General features: G+C 46.4%; 5 protein-coding genes across 7 annotated transcripts in view; 3 read left to right on the forward strand and 2 right to left on the reverse strand.

Annotated features, from left to right (window-relative positions):
- The window catches only part of PER1 (period circadian regulator 1), a 31746-nt gene extending 23257 nt beyond the window's left edge, over positions 1–8489 (forward strand). For all 3 annotated transcript variants that reach the window (XM_070954464.1, XM_070954466.1, XM_070954465.1), the window contains 6 exons: positions 1236–1484; positions 1998–2740; positions 3298–3457; positions 4252–4444; positions 5048–5198; positions 7738–8489. In XM_070954464.1, coding sequence (XP_070810565.1) covers positions 1236–1484; positions 1998–2740; positions 3298–3457; positions 4252–4444; positions 5048–5198; positions 7738–7959 — 1718 coding nt within the window. In that variant the 3' untranslated portion in view covers positions 7960–8489. The remainder of the gene's footprint in view (positions 1–1235; positions 1485–1997; positions 2741–3297; positions 3458–4251; positions 4445–5047; positions 5199–7737) is intronic.
- An 8451-nt stretch (positions 8490–16940) lies between these two features.
- Positions 16941–18616, forward strand: LOC139324572 (histone H1.4-like). The gene has a single exon (XM_070954289.1). The coding sequence runs from the start codon at positions 16958–16960 to the stop codon at positions 17591–17593; it is 636 nt and encodes a 211-aa protein (XP_070810390.1). The 5' UTR covers positions 16941–16957; the 3' UTR covers positions 17594–18616.
- Positions 18617–18921: 305 nt separating this feature from the next.
- On the reverse strand, positions 18922–19417 carry LOC139324683 (histone H3). Its single transcript, XM_070954416.1, has one exon. It carries the CDS (start codon positions 19415–19417, stop codon positions 19007–19009), a length of 411 nt encoding a protein of 136 aa, XP_070810517.1. The 3' UTR covers positions 18922–19006.
- Positions 19418–19756: 339 nt separating this feature from the next.
- On the forward strand, positions 19757–20071 carry LOC139324748 (histone H4). The gene has a single exon (XM_070954490.1). It carries the CDS (start codon positions 19758–19760, stop codon positions 20067–20069), a length of 312 nt encoding a protein of 103 aa, XP_070810591.1. The 5' UTR covers position 19757; the 3' UTR covers positions 20070–20071.
- A 2551-nt stretch (positions 20072–22622) lies between these two features.
- LOC139324581 (histone H2A-IV-like) lies at positions 22623–23065 on the reverse strand. Its single transcript, XM_070954297.1, has one exon. The coding sequence runs from the start codon at positions 23046–23048 to the stop codon at positions 22659–22661; it is 390 nt and encodes a 129-aa protein (XP_070810398.1). The 5' UTR covers positions 23049–23065; the 3' UTR covers positions 22623–22658.
- Between the last annotated feature and the right edge of the window lie 551 nt (positions 23066–23616).

Here is a 23616-nt window from a genome sequence, read left to right on the forward strand (position 1 = left end):
TTATAAAAAAAAAAATTAGATGAAACCTTCGATAAAATAAAATAGATAAAATATTTGATCAAATAAAAGATAAGAAATAGATAAAATATTCGATCAAATAAAAGATAAAAAATATTTGATCAAATAAAATATTAAAAAATAGATAAAATAAAATATAAAAATATTCGATAAAATAAAATACAAAAAAATAGATAAAATATTAGATAAAATAAAATATTAAAAAATTGATAAAATATTTGATAAAATAAAATATAAAAAAAATTAGATTAAAAAATTTTATGTCTTTTTTTTTTTTTTTTTTGTGATGGCGTTAGGCGAGTCCGTTGTTCGCTGTGGGGTGGGTTGTTTTTGCCAGAAACCAGAATTAAAATGCCAATTGTATTGGAAGAAAAACACATCGTAAATTGAGGTCGCCGGGACGTTGCAAACGGACGTAACTGTGGGCAGATTGGCGAGTGCTCAAAATGCAGATCACGTGACTATGGGGGCAGGAAAGCTGTTTTTTTGGAAGTTCAGAGTTGTGCCATAAGCAACTTCTTTGGGTGGTTGGGTGGGTGGATAGGTCGGTCACAATTTCAAACGGTCGCAAAGCGAGCATTTATAAGTCGAGACAATTTTCAGTTAATTTTCCTCCCTTGGCGAAAAATCTGCAGAGAAAGTCTGCGTAGATCTCTGGAGCCAATAACGCGCCAATTCTTTAAATCCAAGAGTTTTTGAATGGCGAAAACGTGTCCACGGACTCCTCGCCTTATGACCGTTCGCTTAGCGACCGACCCAAGTGACGACGGCACTGAAAAAAAAAAACATGTTTTGGGACCTATTTTTCCCACACTCATGACCCTTGCGCTGTTCCCCCTCTCGTCACGTGATCAAAATTCAGACGCTCGGCCCCTGACTTGTACTTACGACCGGAGTTCCCTCCATTCCCTTTTGCGACCTTCCGAACGGCAACATCCACAGCGGAAGGCAGATTTCGCCGAATGACCGCTGTTACTAAACATAACCGCTGCACTGAACAACCGTGGCGAGGAAGGTCGTAAAACGGGAGGAGGGGAGGGAAATTCCACGTTTCGCTTAGCAACGGACGTTTGGGGCTGAAGGGCGGTCGTAAGTCGAGGAATAGCTTATTGAAGGTGTAAATAGGGAAGATGGGAAGCCACGGATGGACTGACCTTTGCTTTCCTTCTTTTGGTGTCTCCTCTTCCTCCTCCTCCCCACAATTTTCCCCTCCTCAGACATCGTCATGATGGAAGAGACGGCGCCCAGCGCCACTCCGCCCGCCCCTCCGCCCTGCGTGACCCCCGACCGGGAGCCACAGTACCGCCGGGTGGGCCTGACCAAGGAGGTGCTGTCCATCCACACCCAGAAGGAGGAACACTCCTTCCTCACCCGCTTCAAGGACCTCAGTCAGCTGCACGTCTTCAATTCTCCCTCCAGGCTCAGCTGGCAGGAGCTGCACCATCCCCGGGCCCAGGACCAGCGAGGTGAGAGGCGGGGCGGGGAGACGACGGGGTGGATCCTCTTCTCTTTTCTCTCCCTCTCCCCCCGCTTTCTCTTCCTCCTTTCTTCTTTTCTCCTCCTCCGCAAAATCCACTCCTTTGTAGCACTGATGGTGTTCCCTACTTGGGTCACGAAACATCTGTAAAAAAGCGACTAAGCTCAGAGAGCACCAAGGACCCTACCGTCCTCCTCTTCCTCCTGTGCACACACTCCGTTCCCTTCTAGCACTGATGACGTTACCTAGTTGCGTCACCAAAAGTCTGCAAGAAATAACTAAAGTTTATTAATAAACTTTGGGCCAGTTGCCTTGATTTAGCTTTTTTAAGATCGAATCATCATTTAGTCTCCTCCTTATTCCTTCCTCTTTCTCTTCTTCCTCCCTGCTTCTCTTCCTCCCTTCCTCCCTTCCTTCCTTCCTTCCTTCCTTCCTTCCTCTTCTTTCTTGCTTCTCCTCCTCTTCCCGCCTCTTCATATTCTCTCCTCTTTTGCTTCCCCAGGACTCCGAGGCCTGCGCCAGGGACCTCGCGGCCCAAACGGCCGGGGACGCAGCCGGAAGTCCAAAGCCAAACGCATCCGGCAGAACAAATCGTCGGACAGCACCAGCTCCCCCCAGAACTCTATTGGCTCGCCCCCGCAACTGCCCTGTCCCCCAGCCGCCGCCTCCTGGGCCCCCTCTGGCCCTTCCCCGCCCACCCTCCCAAACATGTCCTACCCAGCCGTTATGCCCACGTACCCCATCCCCGTCTTTCCTCCTCGCCCCCCAGCGCCCCTGGCCACCGAGCCTTCCCACAACCCCTTGCCTGCCCCTCAGTTCCCCGCCCCCCTCATGGCCCCCATGGTGGCCCTTGTCCTGCCCAATTACGTCTTCCCCCAGATCAACAACCCCCTTCCCCAGACGTATTTTCCCGGGGGTCCCGTTTTCCCCTTTGGACCCCCGCAGGCGGGCAGCACGACGCTGGCTCCTGGGCCCGAAGCTGGCCTTCAGATGCCTTCCCAGTCTTCCACCCCCCACTCGATGAGCCAGCCTGAGCGCGCCGAATCCCCGCTCTTTGAGTCGCGCTGCAGCTCCCCGTTGCAGCTGAACCTGCTCCAGATGGAAGAGCTGCCCAAGCCGAGCGACCGCCAAGAAAGCGTCATGAGCGGTCAAGCGGGACCAGCCGGCACCTCTGCGGATTGGGTTGGAGTGACCGGCGGGCAGGGCCTGGGGAACGAACTCGGCCCGCCAAAGGAAGTCTGCATGGTAAGCAGCCCCGAGGGCTTTTCCGTCCCTCAAGTTCAGATCTTTGATCATTTGCCGGGGGGGGGGTGGGGGAAGGCGCCGATTGGCAGCCACGGGATGTCCTGTCCTTTCTTTGCCCACCGAGATGCTTCCCTTCCTGGGCTCCGTTTTTGGCCACGACGGCCTCCTGCAGCCCTCTGCTAGTGATAAAGGAGTTCCGGGAAGCCGTACGCGGCCCTCCCGGCCTCCGTTTTCGCTGGCAGAGGCACCGTGGGACTGTCCTTTTGCTGTTTCCAGTGCTGGTCCGCGGACCAGATATAAGCCCCCCCACGAGCCTTGAGTTTGACACCCCTGTTCTTGGAGTTGCATAGTCTAAATCCAGGACTTAAACTGATGAGATTCTTAACTGGAAAGTTTTGCTCTGCAGTGAGCTGGGTGAGAAGATCGAGGTTGCGATCAGAGCCGCAGGGAGGGTACAGCGGCTGTAGGAACAGGAGCGACTCCGGGGCTCCGGGGTTTGCCAGAGAGGAGCCTGCTCTTGGAGAGGATCCTAACCTTGGCCCATCTTTCCCTTCCAGGTGGAAGCTCACGATTCCTCCAACAACGACGCTTTGTCCAGTTCCAGTGAGCTCCTGGATCTCCTCCTTCAAGAAGATTCGCGTTCGGGCACCGGGTCGGCCGCCTCGGGCTCCATGGGCTCGGGCTCCAACGGGGAGAGCACGTCTGCCAGCGGGACCAGTAAGTCCAGCAACTGGGTTGCCTGGGAGAGGATCTGGGCGAGCGGCCGACACTTCGCCATCAGCTGGGTTCCTTTTAGGAACCGGAAGTCCTGAGCTTTTCCTAGCAGGAAAGCCATGAAGATCATGGCTGAGGAGATTTTCACCAGCAGTTCCTCACTTAATGTATGCCTTTGTCCTGGTACGGGGAGGACTTACTGTTGTGGCCTGTCGGCCGCCAGCCCCTCCAGCAGCTGAATCAGAGTAGGAAGAGGCGTGGGAGTTAGGATCAGCATCAAGGCAACCTGAGAGCTCAGAGGGGGAAGAGGGAATGGAGTTGGCAGAAAGAGAGAGAGAGAGAGAGAGAGAGAGAGGGGCGGAGGCTGGGCCATCCATCAGCCCTCAGATGGAGAGTCAACAGCCTTCAGGTCTGGAGGTGGCTGATGAGGAAGAGGAGTAACAGCTGGGTCCAGTGCCTGACGCATGGATGCGCAGAAGGCAGAGGAGAAGAGAGCAGTGGAAATCTATGAGCCGGTCCTCGGGACGGAAGAGCCACCACTGCTAGCGAAGCCCCACCCTAGCTCTGGGGATAAAAGGCAGGGGGCAGAGATGAATAGATGTGGCAGACAACTATTCATCTTCCGGACGGACAGATGGACTTTTTAGCCTGCGTTGAGAGAGAAACTTTTTGCTGGGGCTGCCGGCATTCCTAATGAAGGAATCTTTGAGTTAACTTCAGAGGGTTTGCCGTGTTTGGGGAGCGGGGTCAGAACACTTACCTTTATCCAACCAGCTTCCTCTTTTCCTCTCCCGCAGCCAGCAGCAAGAGTAGCAACACCAGCAAATACTTCGGCAGCATCGACTCGTCTGAGAACGATTTACGGGCCAAGAAGCGATCCGAGGCGGAGGACAACGAACACTTCATGAAATACGTCCTCCAGGATCCCATCTGGGTGCTGATGGCCAACACCGACGATAAAATCATGATGACCTATCAGCTGCCTACCAGGTGAGTCCTTTCCCACTGCTGCTGGATCTCGGATCCGCTCGATTCTCCTGGGATCAAGGTTTTTAGGATTCTCTGAGTGAAAGAAAACTGAAGCTTTTGTTCTCATTATCGTTAAGGGGATGCTGGGGAGGGGGGCTTTTGTTTGCTTTCATTTTGGTTGGAGTTTGGGGACGGTTGCCACTTCTGACCCCATAGAGAGCAGGGGTGAAATGCTACCGGTTCGGACCGGTTCAAGCGATCCGATAGTAGAAAAAATGCTACGGGTTTGGGCGAGCCGGTATTTCCAACGATCAGCTGTGATGCACGATTTATATTAGCTAGAATCGTCGGATTTCCTGCTTTCTAGCTGATCTAAATCGCGTGGCACAGCGGATTCCCCCCCCACCTCGCTGTTCTACTTACTTTTGCAGACTTGGAAGGCTTCAAAATGTTCCTTTTTGTTTAGCGCTACGCATGTGCGCCTCAGGTGTGCATGTGCGCGTAGCACGTGCTCGGTAGCAGACTCGCAGACCCCGGTGGTAGACTTCAGAGGATTTCACCGCTGGTAGAGAGGGAGGTTGTCCGGAATTTCTGACCCACTTTTCTGCTGCTTCTCTTCTGCAGGGACATGGAGACTGTCCTGCAGGCGGATCGCGAGAAACTGAAGCAGATGCAGAAGCAACAGCCCAGATTCACGGAAGAGCAGAAGAAGGAGCTGGCCGAGATGCATTCCTGGGTCCAGAAGGGGATCTTGCCCAAAGCCATTAACATCACGGTGAGGAGGCCACTGGCGGTGCCCGGGCGAGGGAGGGATGTCGGGGGCAACGAAGCGGGCACTGGAATAACAGAATCACAGAGTTGGAAGGGACCTCGGAGGTCTTCTAGTCCAACCCCCTGTTCGAGCAGGAGACTCTATACCATTCTGGACAAATGTTAGTCCAGGCTTCTCTTAAAAACCTTCAGCGATAGAGCAGCCATGATTTCTGGTGGCAAGCTGTTCCACTGGTGAATTGTTCTCACTTGTTAGGAAGTTTCTAAGTTGCTTTTCTCCTTGGTTAGTTTCCATCCATTGCTTCTTGTCCTGCTTTCAGGTGCTTTGGAGAATAGGGGGTCCCCTCCTCTTCTTTGGGGCGGTCCCTCAAATACTGCAAGATTGCTATCATGTCTAGTCCTTCTCTTCATTAAACTAGGGGTCGGCAACCTTAAACACTCAAAGAGCCACAAAGGCCCTAACTGGAAGCCCCCCGTTCAATTCTGGAGCCAACCAGAAGTCCGGTTCCCCCCACCAAAGTGTCTCCTCCTAGCGCGGCATCCTTTTTCCTCTACCTATCCTAACTGAATGCCCTATCAGTTGTGAAGCTGACTGGTGACAGGGAGCTGCAGCAGAGGGATGAAAGAGCCACATGCGGCTCCAGAGCCACAGGTTGCTTACTCCTGAACTAGACATACCCAGTTCCTGCAACCGTTCTTCATATGTTTTAGCCTCCAGTCCCCTAATCGTCTTTGTTGCTCTTCTCTGCACTCTTTCTAGATTCTCCACATCTTTTTTTTATATCTTGTAGAATCACCCCTGCCTGTCGTTTAGGACCCAAGTGTTAATTTACTTTCGTTTTCTCATTGTTGGCCCTTACTCCAAGCAAATAGATTTATTTGCTTGGAGTAAAGGGGTGGGTGGGTTGGAGTAAGAGGACACAGTGGCTCAGTGGCTAAGACGCTGAGCTTGTCGATCGAAAGGTCGGCAGTTCGGTGGTTCGAATCCCTAGTGCCGCGTAACGGGGTGAGCTCCCGTTACTTGTCCCAGCTTCTGCTAACCTAGCAGTTCGAAAGCACGTAAAAAAAAAAAATGCAAGTAGAAAAAATAGGGACCACCTTTGGTGGGAAGGTAACCGTGTTCCGTGCGTCTTTGGCGTTGAATCATGCCGGCCACATGACCACGGAGACATCTTCGGACAGTGCTGGCTCTTCGGCTTTGAAACGGAGATGAGCACCGTCCCCTAGAGTCGGGAACGACTAGCACATATGTGCGAGGGGAACCTTTACCTAAGGGGGGGGGGGAACGTTTTTCCCACTGTCAGTTTTTGAATCTTTAGGGACTAGGGACATAATAGGTAGTCCTCAATCTATGACGGTAATTGGCCCCCAAATTTCCATGGCATAGCGAGATAGTTAAGCGAATTAGACCTCATTTTATGACCTTTCTTGCTGCCGTCATTAAGTGAATCCCTGCAGCCGTTAAGTCAGCCCCATGTTCGTTTAAGGGAATCCAGCTTCCCCGTTGATTTTGCTTGTCGGAAGATCGCAGAAAAAGGGATCGCGTGACACCCACCCCCCTCTGGGACACGGTGACCGTCATATATACAAACCGGTTGCCGAGCGTCTGACTTTTGATGACGTGACAAAAAGGGGATGCCACACCGGTCGTTAAGTGTGAAAAATGGCCCAAGGTAGGGGTGAAATCCAGCAGGTTCTGACAGGTTCTGGCGAACCGGTAGCGGAAATTTTGAGTAGTTTGGAAAACCGGCAAATACCACCTCTGGCTGGCCCCAGAGTAGGGTGGGAATGGAGATTTTGCAATATCCTTTCCCCAGGAGTGGGGAAGGAATGGGGATTTTCCAGTATCCTTCCTCTGCCAGGCCCACCAAGCCACGCCCACCAAGCCACGTCCACAGAATTGGTAGTAAAAAATTTGAATTCCACCACTGGTCAGTTTTTTCAGTGCCGTTGTCACTTCAAACAGTCAGCAAATGAATGGTTGTAAGTGGAGGACTACCTGTAGACCAGGGGTGTCAAATTCAAGGCCCGTGGGCCGGATTTGGCCTGCGATGTCGTCAGATCAGGCCCGCATGGCCATCCTAGAAACCGTAAGGGGTTGGTCTGCGTCGCTTTGGCCCAGCGGGCGTGCAGGGGGCAGCAGGGGCACGCCTGCACAGAACCAACCCACGCCATCTTGGCAGGCGCACGGGCACACATGAGGTGGCTGTGCATGCCGGGATGACCTGGGTTGGGCCCTGTGCGCGCGTGCGCCGCCTCCTGCGCTCACACTCGCTTTCCGGGATAGGATGGGAAGGACCATGGCCGCACATACTGTCCTTTCAGGCGTGACCACTCATCCGAGTGACGTCAAGCTGGCTCCGTCCCCCAGGCCACGCCCAGTCGGCCATCCTGACCATGCCCATCCCGCCCCCCCCCCCCGGAGGACAGCTACAAGGCTGATCCGAGTTTTGACACCCCTGCTGTAGAATATCGGCTGCCCCATTTGGAGGTAAAACCCACTCTAAAACTTAACCATCGATGTCTTCCTCTTCCCCCTTCAGGCCTGCGTTGAGTGCGAGAGCAACTCTAGGGTCTCCCCGCTTTATGACGTAGAGATCCAGGACATGGACCTAAGCGGCATGTTGGAGCCGATGGAGGAGGGTAACGGGGCGCAGGTCTCCCCGCCTTCTTTACCGGCGGAAATGGCCATGGAGGACGAGGAAGCCGGAGAGAGTCGGGACCAGGCACACCGGGCAAAAGCAAAAGCTCAGCAGACCAGCTAAACCTTGGAGAAGAGAGGACTTCGGATCAATCTCAGACGTCGCTCGGATGAGGAGCCAAGACTGCTGAGCAGCAGGACTCGGCCAACCGAGGCGCGCAGCCAGCGGGCGTCCCTCCCGTTGCAAGGACCCTGTGTCGGCCTTCTTTCAACCAGGAACCTCTGGACTGGCGGGTCTCCAGGCAGGGGCAACCACCCCCCTCACCCGTCATGGACGCCTTCCTCTCCTTCGACGGGACCCAGCCGCTTTAATCCTCGTGGTGTTTCTGGACAGGGGTTACGGACTCCCGGGAGCCCGGGATGTTTTTTGGTGCAGGATTTTGCGGTGGGGTGTGGGGACGAGCGAAGGCGACTCGAGTTTTTATGTATTTATTTTTTTTTTGACAATTTTGTCATTGGTTGTTTTCCTGGGTTCTTTTTTTTTTCTTTCTTTTTTTTTTTACTGATTGGTGGCCGTGTCCCAGAAAGGGGCCGGCGCGCAGCGCTGAAAATAGTAATAAATGATAATAATAAAAAGATGAATTGGAGAACTGAGATGTTCGCGTACGCGCTTTGTGTCACTTCGCCACAACTTGAGGTCTGAGACGTGCTCGGGGTGGGGTGGGGTGGGGGAGAGCTTATCTTGGAGGAGTCCGTCCACGGGGCTCTCTTGAGCTCGGAGGTTTCCTTGGCAGACGTTTTGTGAGCCGACTAGGTAACTGTTGTGACTCTGACCCCCGAGGCCGACTTATTGGAGGGAGAAGGCTCCGAACATGAAGGAGAGGAGTTGGCCAGGCCTCCCTCTCCAGGACCCTCCTCTCTGGCAATGCCTCAGGTGTCTCCTGAAGGAAAAGAGATTGGCCAGGAGCCAGGTATCTCCTCGCAGTTGGACAGTGATGAAGATAAGTCTTGGCTGGATCCACACCAGTGTCGGAGAGACAGGCGCACGCAGCAGAAAAGGAGGCGTGCCAGAGATTAAGCTGAGTCACTGGACCACACCGCACAGGGGATAAAAGGGGGTGAGGTGGCCATTCAGACTCTGTGACGGACAAAACTAACTACTAGCGAGTCACATTGTATCTTTGAAACAAGGTTATCTGCCTTGGATTTAATACGGACTGGACTTGACAATTCTTGAACTCTGTGTATCTTGTTTGGGTTTATCTGCCGGAGGAACAACCCCTCCCTCTATGAGTAAAGTTCTTGGCAAGCAGCTACTGGGTTGCTGCCAATCCTCTTATCGAAAGAATTTGTTGTCTGCCAGTTTTATTTAACCCCTGGCTATCTGTTTGTGTGCGTGTGTGAGACGGGGACAGAACAGTAACGTCATCAGTGCTAGAAGGGAGTTTGCTCTCTGTGTCTATATCCAAGGGGCCTGCCCTGTCGATGTCTGTGGGAGTGTTGTTTTCTTCCTGGTGGTTCCTTGATTGGGCTTTCGTATATTGTGTGATTGTTTGTCTGAGTTGGTAATTGGTAAACCTCTTGTATATAAACGGAGAGCAAAGCCCACTCCCTTCTAGCACTGATGAGATTACCTAGTTGGGTAAAGAAACGTCGGCAAGAAAACAACCAAGCTCAGAGAGCTCCAAGGACTCCAAGTCCTCCTACTAATATTCCTACTACTCTCTGCAAACCCCCTTCCCTATTAGCACTGATGATTGTTCTGTCCTCTCCCACGAGTGGCCTTGCAGAAGCTCAAATAGCCCGGCAGTAACAAACACAGGCTAGAGAGATTGAAGCTGGCCCTTTAATAAACAGTTCTCTTTCAAAAGTATATCAGTTCAGTAGTTACCGGCTATATTGGGACGCTGGAAGCCACAGTCACTCGGTCTTGGAAGGGTTGAGTCGGAGCCTGTTTCTACCCATCCAGGTCCGCACGGCCTCCAGGCACTGGGACATCACTTCAAGGGCATCGTTGGGATGGCCTGGGGTATAGTTGGATCACGAAACGTCTGCAAGAGAACCACCAAGCTCAGAGACCACCAAGGACCCCACAGTCCTCCTCCTCCTCCTCCCCGCAAACCCCCTTTCCTTCTAGCGCTGATGATATTGCCTAGTTGGATCACGAAACGTCTGCAAGAAAACCACCCAGCTCAGAGACCAGCAAAGACCCCTCGCTCCTCCTCTGCAAACCCCCTTCTCTACTAGACCTGATGATATTGCCTAGCTGGGTAATGAAACGTTTGCAAAAAACCCAACTTGAGCTCAGAGGCCACTAAGGACATTTCAACCCCCGAGCTATAAATATTCACCATTGAGTTTAGTTTTGCTCCACAAATCAACTTTCCTATTTTATTCTTATTTTTTCCCTCTGGTCCAGGGGTCAGCAACCTGCGGCTCTGGAGCCGCATGTGGCTCTTTCACCCCTCTGCTGCAGCTCCCTGACGCTCAAAATATGCATCACAACCGCCAATGTGTGACACCTGCTGGCACGTGATTTATTGAGTTTTTCAACCCCCGGTAGGCCAACCATGGATAAATCCAAGAAAAGAAAAGTTTCAGAAGAAAGCAAAACATTTAATTTATTTATTATTAAATTTATATACCGCCCTACTCCCGAAGGACTTAGGGTGGTGAACAGCCAAGAGATAAAATACACATAATACAAACGTTAAAAAACCATTTAAAAATACATAATAATTCAACTACATATGCTAGTTTTGCGTCCGCTCAAGAAATAGGCAGGCACAGGAAGGGTTTTGTGGCTCCCGGTATTTTTCTTTCTGTGGGAAACAGATCCAAATGGCTCTTTGAGCGTTTTAAGGTTGCAGATCCTTGCTCTGGTCCATCTCTGACTGCCGTTGACCTATATCGCCCATACTTTTCCTGTCACAAATGCTTTTCCTAACTTTGCAGCTCCGGTCCCTTTGGGGAAGTGGGATTTTTTTTCAGATCTGTCTTTTTCTTCAAAACGGAACGGGGGACCAAAGTGCCCCAAAAAATATTTTCCTGGGGGGAAAGTTTCCTTGGTTAGCTCCTTGGGTGCCCATTGGGATCTGGAGGTAAAGAGACAACTTTGGCTGTGATTTTCCTTCTTGGGACGCGGCTAAGACTCTGAGCTTGTCGATCGAAAAGTCGGCAGTTCAGCGGTTCGAATCCCTAGCGCCGCATAACGGGGTGAGTTCCCGTTACTTGTCCCAGCTTCTGCCAACCGAGCAGTTCGAAAGCACGTAAAAAAGGCAAGTAGAAAAATAGGGACCACTTTTGGTGGGAAGGGAACAGCGTTCCGTGCGCCTTTGGCGTTGAGTCACGCCGGCCACATGACCACAGAGACGTCTTCGGACAGCGCTGGCTCTTTGGCTTTGAAATGGAGATGAGCACCGCCCCCTAGAGTCGGGAACGGCTAGCACATATGTGCGAGGGGAACCTTTCACCTGGGTATCATGCATTCTAATACAAATAAAACTAGCAAAAAAATTTTATTTTATTATTTTATTTTATTTTATTTTATTTTATTTTATTTTATTTTATTTATTTATTTATTTATTTATTTATTTATTTATTTATTTATTTATTTATTTATTTATTTATTTATTTATTTATTTATTTGATTGATTGATTGATTGATTGATTGATTGATTGATTGATTTATATGCCGCCCTTCTCCGGAGATGGGTGCTTGGCAATTGGCTCACACTTATGGCTGCAGGTGCTTGGCAATTGGCTCACACTTATGACCATGGCCACATGAGCACAATTTAGGATGGGTTTTTTTTGCTGTTTTCCAGAAAACAGAGAAAAAAAAAAACACCCATTGGATATGCTGGATTTGCTTAACGACAAACATATGATTCACTTAACGACTGTGATGCTTAATGACCATCGTAAAAACAGTTGTAAAACCAAGTCCGTTTACTTAGGGACCTGTTTAATGCCTCCTTCTACCCGACTTAACAACCAAAATCTCATGCCCAGTTCCGGTCATAAATCGAGGATTACCTACAACTTAGATTTGGCATGTAATACCCAAGTTGGTGGAGAAGAATGGTTCAAGGATGCCCATAGACTTCATCTTCAGCTCATGCGTTTTATTTTTAAAGCGGACCCTTCCTAATTTGGAGCGTTTTATTTTTAATTCATTTTAATTTTTTACTCCTCTCCTCTTTTGACACAAGTGCCTTGGAAAAGTGCTTTTTGCTAAAATTTGGATTTGAACCCTTTGCTCTCTCTCTCTCTCTCTCTCCCCTAAGCCGCCATGCCTTTTTTCCCTCTTAATTCTCATTTTTTGGGTGAATGTGGAAAATAAATATGGATAGTCCTCCACTTACAACCGCGATTGCGCCCCAAATCTCTCCTGCTAAGCGAGACGTTTGTGAAAGTGAGCTTGGTCCCGTTTTACGATGTTTCTTGCCAGGGTCGTTAAATGAATCACCGCAGTGGATCAGTGGGTAACCCGGTTGTTAAGTGAATCGGGCGGGGACTTTGCTTGCGGGAAGGTCGCCAAAGGGACACCGCAACCGTCGTAAGTACATGCCAGTTTCCAAAGCCTCTGAATTTGGATCATGTGATGTCACAACTGTGAAAAACGGGTCGCAAGTCGCATTTTTCAACTTGGGACGGTCACTAAACGAACGGTTGTAAATCGAGGACTATCTGTGGCAGCCCGGGATCTTAATTTTTGATATCGGTTGAAAATGTCTCTCGTTTTTTTCCCTCCCTTCTAGTTAAAGGGGAGAATACCTCAGGCCGCCATGTTTTACAGAGTAACAGGGTACCAAGGGTGGGAGAGACGAAATTGGTTTTGCTTACGTTTTCCTCCATTGATCAAACTCTTTTAATTTTTTGTGGTATAAAACTTGTGGTATAAAACCACAAGTTTTTCTTCCTTTCTGTGTTGTGTATGTGTCTGTGCGAATATGAAGGAACCGGGTCGAATTTGGGGTACAATTTCTGTGAAATGGATTCTGTCACCAAATAAAGGCGTCGTCAGGATTCCGATGGATGCCCCAATTAAATCAAATATAATTACATTTTTGACTTTTTTCTTACGGTGTCTGGCATTTTTTTTTTTTTTTTTGAGGAAAACAAAGTGACAGCTGGATCCTTCAAGACTATTACACCCTAGTCTTCTCCAGAATAACAGAATTAGAGGTCGTCTAGTCCAACCCGCTGCTCGAATCCTCGGTTTACAACCATCATCGAGCCCATTTGTTGCTGAGCAAGTCAGTTCTTAAGTGAATTTTGCTTCATTTTACGACTTTTTTTTTTTTTTTTTGCCACAGCTGTTAAGTGAATCGGAGAATGAAAAACACCAGAGAACTAGAATTGGGGCTCGATTTCGTAATCTCATTTAAAAACACAACCAAGTTAATCTGTGGTGATGCTAGAAGACGGGATGGCTGAGGACCTCCCATTCTTCACTCTGTGGCAGGAATCTGAATAATTGGTAACAAGTATTATATACCGACGTCTGTAGAGGTTCTCCGTCATCCAGGTCATGGTTGTCCCAAAGGTGCTTTTTCAGGAGGACTTTCTTCTTTGAAGACGTTTCGCTTCTCATCCGAGAAGCTTCTTCGGCTCTGACTGGATGGTGGGGAACGGAAGGTTTGGTACTCCTTGCAGACAGCTGGTCATTTGCATCCTTTTTAGGGAGCCGTTGAGGCTGCTGGGAGGTTTTATCTGTGTCCTCAGGGTCACCTGAGGGGTGCAAATGGATGTGGAGCCTTCTTGGAACTGCTGAAAGGACACCGAGAAAACTCCAAGTGGCCTCAAGGACCCTCTAAAAGGATGCAAATGACCAGCTGTCTGCAAGGAGTATCAATCCTTCCGTTCCCCACCATCAAGTCAGAGCCGAAGAAGCTTCTCGGATGAGAAGCAAAACGTCTTCAAAGAAAAAAAATAAATCAGAAAATCCAGTTGCCTCTTGAAAAAAAAAAGCACTTTTCGGATATTATATTGAAGGATGGCAAGAGTCTGAAGATTGGGCCTGTCAAAATTTGACAGGGAAAATGGGTGGGAGGGACGGGGTGCGAAATACCTCAAAATGGTGAAAAAAAATGGAGTGAATTTTTTTTTTTAATTTTTCAACAAAACATAAAACAACCATTATCCATTACAATTACAAAAAGTGTGTCGCTCGGTTACAATTCTTTTGTGCTTAATCTCATCTCCAAAATTTACAAGTTATTTAATTTCTCTTATTATATCTCTTTGTGTTATTATTCTCATTTAACATTTATTTGACAATGGCATTTGTCCCATTAAAAAAAAAACCTGTTTCATATATTATTACATTTATTTCATATTTCATACTTCATTTCCATGCTTTATTATCTAGCCATTGATAAAATAAATCCCATATCCTATAATATTGTTTATCTTCCTGTTCTCTAATTTCAAATGTCAATTAACTCATTTCTGCACATTCCATAACTTTCTTGATAACTTCACCTTCCGTAGATATTTTCTCCTTTTTCCAGTTTTTAGCAAATACAATTCTAGCCGCTGTTAAAACATTTACAATTAAATATCTCAGTTCTCTATTATATGTTTCTGGTAAAATCCCTAATAAAAATATCTCTGGTTTAAAGTCAATATGTTTCTTTGTCATTTTTTCCAGCCATGTGTGAATTTTAGTCCAATATCTTTTAGCTTCTACGCATGTCCACCACATACAATATGGTAATTTTTTAAAAAAAATTTGTACCTCGGTAGAATGAGGGATTATTAGAAGAAGGGATAATGGTGGAGAAACTCTAAGGCAAATGATTTTAGGAAGCTAATGAATGCAGGTAGTCCTCGATTTAGGACCGCTAAGCGAGACATTCGTTAAGTGAGTTTTGCCCAATTTTACCACCCTTTTTGTCATAGCTCTTAAGTGAATCATTGCAGGCCATTAAGTGAGCAACACGGTGGTTAAATGAATCAACTCCCCCATGGACTCTGTCAGGTCGCAAAAGGGGATCACACGACCCCAGGACGCTACAACGCGTCGTAAATATGAGTCAGTTGTCAAGGGGTCTGAATTTTGATCACGTAACCCTGGGGGATGCTGCAACGGTCGTAAGTGTGAAAAAGGGTCCAAAAGCACATTTTTCAGCCCCGTTGTAACTTTTAACAGTCACTAAATGAATTGTTGTAAGGCGAGGACCATCTGTGTTAGGTGATCTGGTTGCAAGGAATGCACGGTTAATGAAGGGAGAGCCGCTATGCATAAAAGTCTGCTTGGATGCAGTCGGGTATGAGCTTCAAAATGGAAACGCAGGGACTTTAAAAGAGAAAAAAGCAATGTTTTATACACAGTCCATGGCTGTGGCAGTAAGATTGCCTCCAGAAGTTGGGAATGCTCCAACAATTGGAGTTTTTAAAGAAAAGATTGGACAACCGTTTGTCTGAAAGGGGAAAGGGTTTCCTGCCTGAACGGGGGGTTGGACTAGATGACCTCCAAGATTCCTTTCAACTCTGCTATTATTCCTATTCTATTCTATTCTATTCTATTCTATTCTATTCTATTCTATTCTATTCTCCTTTCCTTTCCTTTCCTATCCTTTCATTTCCTATCCTATCCTCCTTTCCTTTCCTTTCCTATTCTATTCTATATTCCTTTCTTTTCTTTTCCTTTCCTATTCTATTCCATATCTATTCTATTCTCCTTTCCTTTCCTATACTATTCTATATTCCTTTCCTTTCCTTCTCTATTCTATTCCATTTTTATTCTATTCTCCTTTCCTATACTATCCTCCTTTCTTTTCCTTTCCTTTCTTATTCTATTTCTATCCTCCTTTCCTTTCCTTTTCTATTCCTATTCTCCTTTCATTTCCTATTCTATTCTATTTCTATTCTCCTTTCCTTTCCTACTTTCCTTTCCTATTCTATTCTATTCTATTCTATTCTATATTCCATTCCATTCCAATGTAATTCTGAATTCTATTCTATTCTATTCTATTCTATTCTATTCTATTCTATTCTATTCTATTCTATTCTATTCCTGTTTCTAATCTAGTAAGTAGTGCAAGGGGGTAGGTCTCTTTTTCAAAATCATATATCGTTTTCTTTTCCCCTTTCTTGGCTGTACGTAACATTTTTTGCGTTCCCGAGGATGTAACACCTGCTTTGAAGTAATATTTTGTATGTGGATTATCACACAGCGAGATATAAAGGTATTTTAAATCTTTTAAATCTTGCTTAATGCATTGTAAGCCGCCCTGAGTCTCCGGAGAAGGGCGGCATATAAATTAAATTAAAAAAAAAATAAATCTAGGTGACCGAGTTCCAGAAAAAAAAAAGTATAAATCAAGACTGCTTAAAAAAAATAAATAAACACACACTAGAGATACCTAGAGATACCTGCGTTGCCCATGCTACTGTCATAGCCGTGCTCCAGGTTGAGTGCGCTGTCACTTGCATGGGTCTTTAATTTTTTACTCCTCACTTGTCCCCGGCCTCTTTCATTACAATCCAATTCCCCAACTTTTTTTTTTTTTTTTTTTTTTTTGCGTTTTGTGTCATTTTCAAGCCCCCCACATAAAATGAACGAGACACATCCGTGTAGCCTGTTCGATGTGTTACTTGGCTGGATGAAAGAAGCAATTGGGGGAAAATCATCAGCCAAGATCCTTGCCCGGCAGGCGGGTCACGCTACAGACCCTCCAAGGTGCTGTTTCCAAGGGTTTACACGAAGGTTTTCTAAGAGACCCCTTCAGCATCTCCAGACAAAGCCATAAGTGTACACGTGTCAAGGCAGAAGAAGCCGGGAGAAGTCGTGCTCCCGGCTTTCTCCCTGCAATTTCTGCGCTGCTCCAGCCAAGGAAAGCTGGGATCCCGAAAGAAGACATCCTCCTTTCTCGATCCCCCTGAGAAAAGAAGGGATCCGCCCGAGGGATTTTTATTAATCGGGTATTTTATGCAGATTCAGAAACACAAATTTTTTTTGCAAACGAGCATGTTGGACCAGCAAAAAACGCCGTGCTGGCAACGGACCAATCAGCGCACAGCTCCTCTCCTATAAATACCAGCGCCCGCCGAGCCTCCGGGCCATTGAAGGGTCCGCGTCGGAGGAGTTGAGGGCGTCTCCGGTTGAAAGGATGGCAGAAGTCGCGCCGGCAGCGCCCGTGGCGGCGGCTCCGGCTTCGAAGGCGGCGGCGGCGAGGAGAGCGGCGGGCGCTTCTTCGAAGGCGCGGAAGCCGGCCGGTCCCAGCGTGACGGAGCTGCTGATGCAGGCGGTGACGGCTTCCAAGGAACGCGGCGGCATCTCTTTGGCCGCGCTGAAGAAATCTCTGGCGGCGTCCGGCTACGACGTGGAGAAGAACAACAGCCGCATCAAGCTGGGGCTGAAGAGCCTGGTGACCAAGGGGACGCTGCTGCAGACGAAGGGCACGGGAGCCTCGGGCTCCTTCAAGCTCAACAAGAAGCAGGCCGACCCCAAGGACAAGGCGGCCCGCAAGAAGCAGCAGCCGGCGGGAGCCAAGAGCGCCAAGAAGCCCACCGGCGCCGCCAAGAAGGCGAAAAAAACACCGGTTGCCGCCGGGGCGAAGAAACCCGCCAAGAAGGCGGTGAAGAAAACAGCCTCCAAGGGCGTCAAGAAGCCTAAAGCGGCGGCAGCGAAGGCTAAAAAAGCGGTCAAAAGCCCCGCCAAAGCCAGGGCGGCCAAGCCGAAAGCGAAGCCCAAGACTCCCAAAGCGAAAGTGGCGAAGCCCAAGAAAGGCGTGGTGAAGAAGTGAGCTCTCGCTCTCGTTCTCTCTCTCTCGCCTCAGGTGCGAGTCTCGTTTGCTTTGCCACAAAACCCCAAAGGCTCTTTTAAGAGCCACCCACAGAAACGTTAAAAGATGCTGTCTTTCCACTAAAAACAAAACGGGACTACCTCGCAGGGCTGTTGTTTGGAAAGGGAGGGAGGGAAAGTGGTGCGGCCGCCGCCATTTTAAATCTCTTGGCGAAGGTGATAAAAACGAGCGATTTTGTAATTCAAGGCAAAATAAAAACATTTAGGAAAATTTTTTTTTTTTAGATTTAGCCAAAAGCTGGGGGATTTTGGGCCAATCATTCTCGTCCCCAAGCCACCATGATAAAATGGATGACTTGGGAAAATTTAAACCCAAATTCGCTGCCTTGAGTTAAATTTATAAAGAAAAATTAAAGCATATAATTAAAAACATTGAGAGGGGAGAGTCTTTTGCAAATGATTCATCATAATGTGAAACGTCAGAAAACGATAAAAAAAGTTTTATTGATTAAAGGCCACAAGTGGTGAATTGATGAGTTACGTTCCTCCTTCCAGCTGGGTTTTAAATCTTGCAACTTTGGGGTGAGTCGAAGCCTTTCAGAATATTTTGCTGAAAAGGCAGCTTTTGCATATATATATATTTTTTTTTAAAAGTTGGAATTTGGTTTAAAAAGGAAAACTTGGCTCGTGGGCTTTCAAAAAGGAGGCGGCTAACAACGAAGCCTAAAAAATCCCAATAATAGTACAATAAACAAACTAACAGAGTTGGAAGGGATCTTAGAGGTCATCTAGTCCAACCCCCCACTGCTCACGCAGGAGACCTATGCTAGGGATTCGAACCGCCGACCTTTCTGATCGATAAGCTCAATCAATACTCAACCCAGCGGGCAAAATAATTTATCTAACACTTTTCGGGTAGCCATCACATATGTATCTTTAACGTTTTATATTTTATTGGGTTTTACTAATGTAGCACAAATGTTTATATATTGCTTAGCCCATGCATGATTTAATCTGATTTAATTAGGCATTTTAACTTTGTACAATGGATTATTGTGGCTTTATTGTTGTGAGCCGCTCTGAGTCCGTTGGAGATAGGGCAGCCTATAAGCCTAATAAAATAAATAAAAAATAAATAAGTCATACATCAAATAAAGCCAAGCGCCCAAATTTAGTTCAACCCCATGTAATTATGGTTTATTCAATCTCCCAAGTTTAAGTGGATGAAAGACCCCAATACTAAAAATGAATAACTGAAATTACTGGCAAAATCTACTCCCAATTGGGCCTCTCGGATCTTTGTGAATTTGACGGTAATTAGCCGGCATGATCAGCGCTTTCGGTGGAGAATTTGGTGGCTCTTAAAAGAGCCTTTGGGTTTCTAAATCGGAGTGGCGGTTCTCGGAGTATGTTTTTACGCCCGTTCTCCGCGGATGCGGCGGGCCAGCTGGATGTCCTTGGGCATGATGGTGACGCGCTTGGCGTGGATGGCGCACAGGTTGGTGTCCTCGAAGAGCCCCACCAGGTAAGCCTCGCTCGCCTCCTGCAGCGCCATCACGGCCGAGCTCTGGAAGCGGAGGTCGGTTTTGAAGTCCTGCGCGATCTCGCGCACCAAGCGCTGGAAAGGCAGCTTGCGGATCAGCAGCTCCGTCGACTTCTGGTAGCGGCGGATCTCCCTCAGGGCGACGGTGCCGGGGCGGTAGCGATGAGGCTTCTTCACGCCGCCGGTAGCAGGAGCGCTCTTCCTCGCCGCCTTGGTGGCCAGCTGCTTGCGAGGCGCCTTCCCGCCGGTGGACTTGCGAGCGGTCTGTTTGGTACGAGCCATCTCCGGAGTCGCAGTAGAAGCAGTATACGGCGGTGTCGCGCTTCAGGGTATTTATAGGCACTTCGCAGAGCCTGATTGGCTGAAGCATCGCGAACATCCGTTAGGACGTTTGAATTTCGAGGGCTGAGCTGCAATTGGCTGTAGCGGTCAGGCTAGACTTCCATTAGATTGGGCTTTGATTGAGCCATTTCAAGCAAGCTGCATTTGATTGGACAAAGGGGACATAGCCTGCGGCTAAGCGCTAGTGGCGAAGTTTTCATTCTGGTCGGACCTTCTCCTTTATAAGCTATCCTTGGCAGACCATCGAGGTTAGTTTTTCGCTGTTTGTCGAGCTTTGAAGATGTCTGGTCGCGGCAAAGGCGGAAAAGGCTTGGGCAAAGGGGGAGCGAAAAGACACCGGAAGGTCCTCCGTGATAACATCCAAGGCATCACGAAGCCGGCTATCCGGCGTTTGGCTCGCCGCGGAGGCGTGAAGCGGATTTCTGGTTTGATCTACGAAGAGACGCGTGGGGTGTTGAAGGTCTTTCTGGAGAACGTGATCCGCGATGCCGTGACTTACACCGAGCACGCCAAGAGGAAGACCGTGACGGCCATGGACGTGGTGTACGCGCTGAAACGCCAAGGTCGTACCTTGTACGGCTTTGGGGGCTAATTCTAGACAAAAAGACAAGAAAACAACGGTCCTTTTAAGGGCCACCCACAATTTCAGAAAAAGAGTTGTAGCATATATAAAAAAAATCACCTTAATATAATATTTCTTCGTGGAAATAACGACTTATTTGGTAAAAACTACTTGGTCGAGTAAAATGGCTGGCTATGTAAATAAGCTAAAAACGCTTTATTTATATACTCTTTATTTCCTCCTCCTGATCTTTTTCTACAGACTTGCCTGGAATTTTTAAGGCTTTGTGATTTTAACATTTTATAGCTAAACGTGGAGAGTCTTTAGGAGAAAAGAAAGCAGTCCAATTGGCATTTTGCAAAAGCACCTTTTATATATAACACTATAACATTTTTATACACTGTTCCAAAAAATAAAGGGAACACAAGCAGAAGACATCCGAGATATAAATGAATGAAATAGCCTTATTAAATACTTTGTTCTTTACATACAGTAGTTTTGTTTTCCCTATAGTAGTTTGAGCAGTGTATAAACTACTGTATGTAAAGAACAAAGTATTTAATAAGATCATTCAGATCTTGGATGTCTTCTGCTTCTGTTCCCTTTATTTTCTTGAGCAGTATATATTGACTGCTATAAGCATTTTTATCCTGGCAGTCCTGAGCCTCTTCACGGGTAACATCATCATCATCATCATCATCATCATCATCATCATCATTATTATTATTATTTAGATACTTTTACAATCTTGGCGGCTTACCGCGATCAAACAACCCATTAAAGCCTTTAAAAAGATATTAAATATTCCAAGTTTAAAATACGTAAAATGAACCATGGTGCGAAACTTCACTTGTTAAGTATTGTACCTTCTGATTCTGGATGAACTTATCTTTTTATGTACACTGAGAGCCTATGCACCAAGACAAATTCCTTGTCTGTCCAATTACACTTGGCCAATAAATAGAATATTCTATTCTAGTGATAGGATGACATATATACATTCAATAAAAGAAATGCATGTGCCTTTTATTAGGTGTATTCTGAAAGTCCTTTAGCCGGTCAGCAAAGAATAATAGTGTAGAACTCAATAAATTGTTTATTTATTTATTGGTTCGATTTTATATGCCGCCCTTCTCCGGAGAGACTCAGGGCGGCTTACAATGCTTTTAAGCAATAGCCTTCATACTTTTTGTATATATCTACTTAGTAGGGCTTTGGGGGTCCCCCCTAAGCGGTGTTCTTTTTTTTATACAAAGTCAGCTTATTGCCCCCCACAATCCAGGTCCTCATTTAAATGTAATGTATAGATGTATGGAATCTAAGGAATCTAATATAATTTTAATGAGCAATTTTATGACGTTTGTGTGTCTATATTTTTCTTGACTGTACACCGCCTTGAGTCCTACGGGAGAAAGGCGGTATAGAAATATAATAAATAAATAAATAAAATAAATAAAATAAATAAATAAATAAATAAATAAATAAGTAAGGGCCTGGTGGCTCAGCAGACTGATAGCATTGTGATTAACACCAGCTGCCTGCAATTACTGTGAGTTCGAATCTCACCAGGCTCAAGGTTGACTCAGCCTTCCATCCTTTCTAAGGTAGGTAAAATGAGGACTCAGATTGTGGGGGCAATAAACTGACTTTGTATAAAATATACAAAAGTATGAAGGCTACTGCTTAGCGCATTGTAAGCCGCCCTGAGTCTCCGGAGAAGGGTGGCATATAAATCATTTTTTTAAAAAAAAATGTTACCTAGAATCAATACACACGAGTTTTTCACGTGCAATCATAGAATCCCTAGGACCAGAAGGGAACTCTGGAGGCCATCTAGTCCAACCCCGTTGCCCCCAAATCCTTCATACCTCTTAGGTCTTCATACTTGGTAGCTTTTAAGAATTCCGGGAGTTAAAATCCACAAATCTTAAAAGCTGCCAAGTTTGGGGAGTCCAGTCCTAGGCGGTGAAAAGTCCCCTTTTGCAAAAAAAAGTTAAGGAACCCACCGATTAGCCCAATTTATTAGAAGCAGCACTTCCGAATTTCCATCTCCCCATTTAACCTAACGAATCAGACCTTTCTATTTATTTCACCAAGCCGGGCTGGCATAATTTTTTTTTTTCCTTTTTCCTAATTGTGTAAATTTTATTCTGAAGATCTTAACTGATAAGCCAAATTGACTTAATTATTATATATTACTATATAATATAGTATAGTATAATATAATATAATAGTATATTAGTATAAATAGTATATTATTAATAGTATAGTATAGTATAATAATATAGTAATTATTATATATTACTATATATTTCACATTTATATATATATATATATATATATATATATATATATATATATATATATATATATGTTTATTTTGACTGTTCACCACCCTGAGTCCTTCGGGAGAAGGGCAGTATAATTAATTAATAAATTAATTAAATAATTAAACAAATAAATAAATCGCTTCGACCAATATTTTGCTAATGAACTAAGAGTTGGAAAAATCAGCTTTTTTTGAGAGGCTGTGGGTGGCTCTTAAAAGAGCCTTTACAAATTTTTTTTTTTTAAAAAAACTATCATTTCTGGTGGAAATGATTTTTTTTTTTAATTTTTTTATTTCGCCTTGGCTTTGTGGCTCTCCGTCTTCTTGGGCAGCAAGACGGCCTGGATGTTAGGCAAGACGCCGCCCTGGGCGATGGTCACCCGGCCCAGCAGCTTGTTGAGCTCCTCGTCGTTGCGGATGGCCAGCTGCAAGTGACGCGGGATGATGCGAGTCTTCTTGTTATCCCGCGCCGCGTTGCCCGCCAGCTCCAAGATCTCGGCCGTCAGATACTCCAGCACGGCGGCCAGGTAAACCGGAGCTCCGGCGCCCACCCGCTCCGCGTAGTTGCCCTTCCGAAGCAACCGGTGCACTCGGCCCACGGGAAACTGCAGCCCGGCGCGGGAAGAGCGAGTCTTCGCCTTGGCTCGGGTTTTGCCGCCTTGCTTGCCGCGTCCAGACATGACCGCTCTTTGCAAAACGCTGCTCTCTCTTCGCAGAAGCACGGAATACTGGCGAGTGAGCGCTGCGACCCGCCTATTTATTTACTCCTCGGGTTTCCAGCGGCCTCTTCGGATTGGATGGCGGTGGTTTGGGCCCGTCCAATAGGAACGTCGTTCTTTCAGCCAATCGGAACGTGTTATTTCATTTCATTTTATTTTTTATTTTATTTGACTCACTCCGGCGCGCGGTTGTGTTTTTATTCCGTCCAATCGGAAGCCTCCTTCGAAGCGATTTTTCTCTTGATAACTTTTATGGCTAGTTTTGGGAGGGTTTTTTGGGGGGTATAAATAAAGAAGTAAATTAAACAAATAAGTAAATAAAATTAAATAAGCAAGTAAAATTAAGTAAGTAAATAAGTAAATAAAATTAAATAGGTAAGTAACTAACTAAGTAAATAAAATTAAATAAATAAGAAAGTAAAATAAAATAAATAAGTAAATTAAATAAGTAAGCAAAATTAAATAAGTAAATAAAATTAAGTAAGTAAATAACATTAAACAAGTAAAATAAAATAAGCAAATTAAATAA

This window comes from Pituophis catenifer, unplaced genomic scaffold (genome assembly GCF_029215685.1).
Source record: "Pituophis catenifer annectens isolate HBS135680 unplaced genomic scaffold, rPitCat1.0.hap2 SCAF_15, whole genome shotgun sequence".
NCBI classification, from domain to species: domain Eukaryota; kingdom Metazoa; phylum Chordata; class Lepidosauria; order Squamata; family Colubridae; genus Pituophis; species Pituophis catenifer.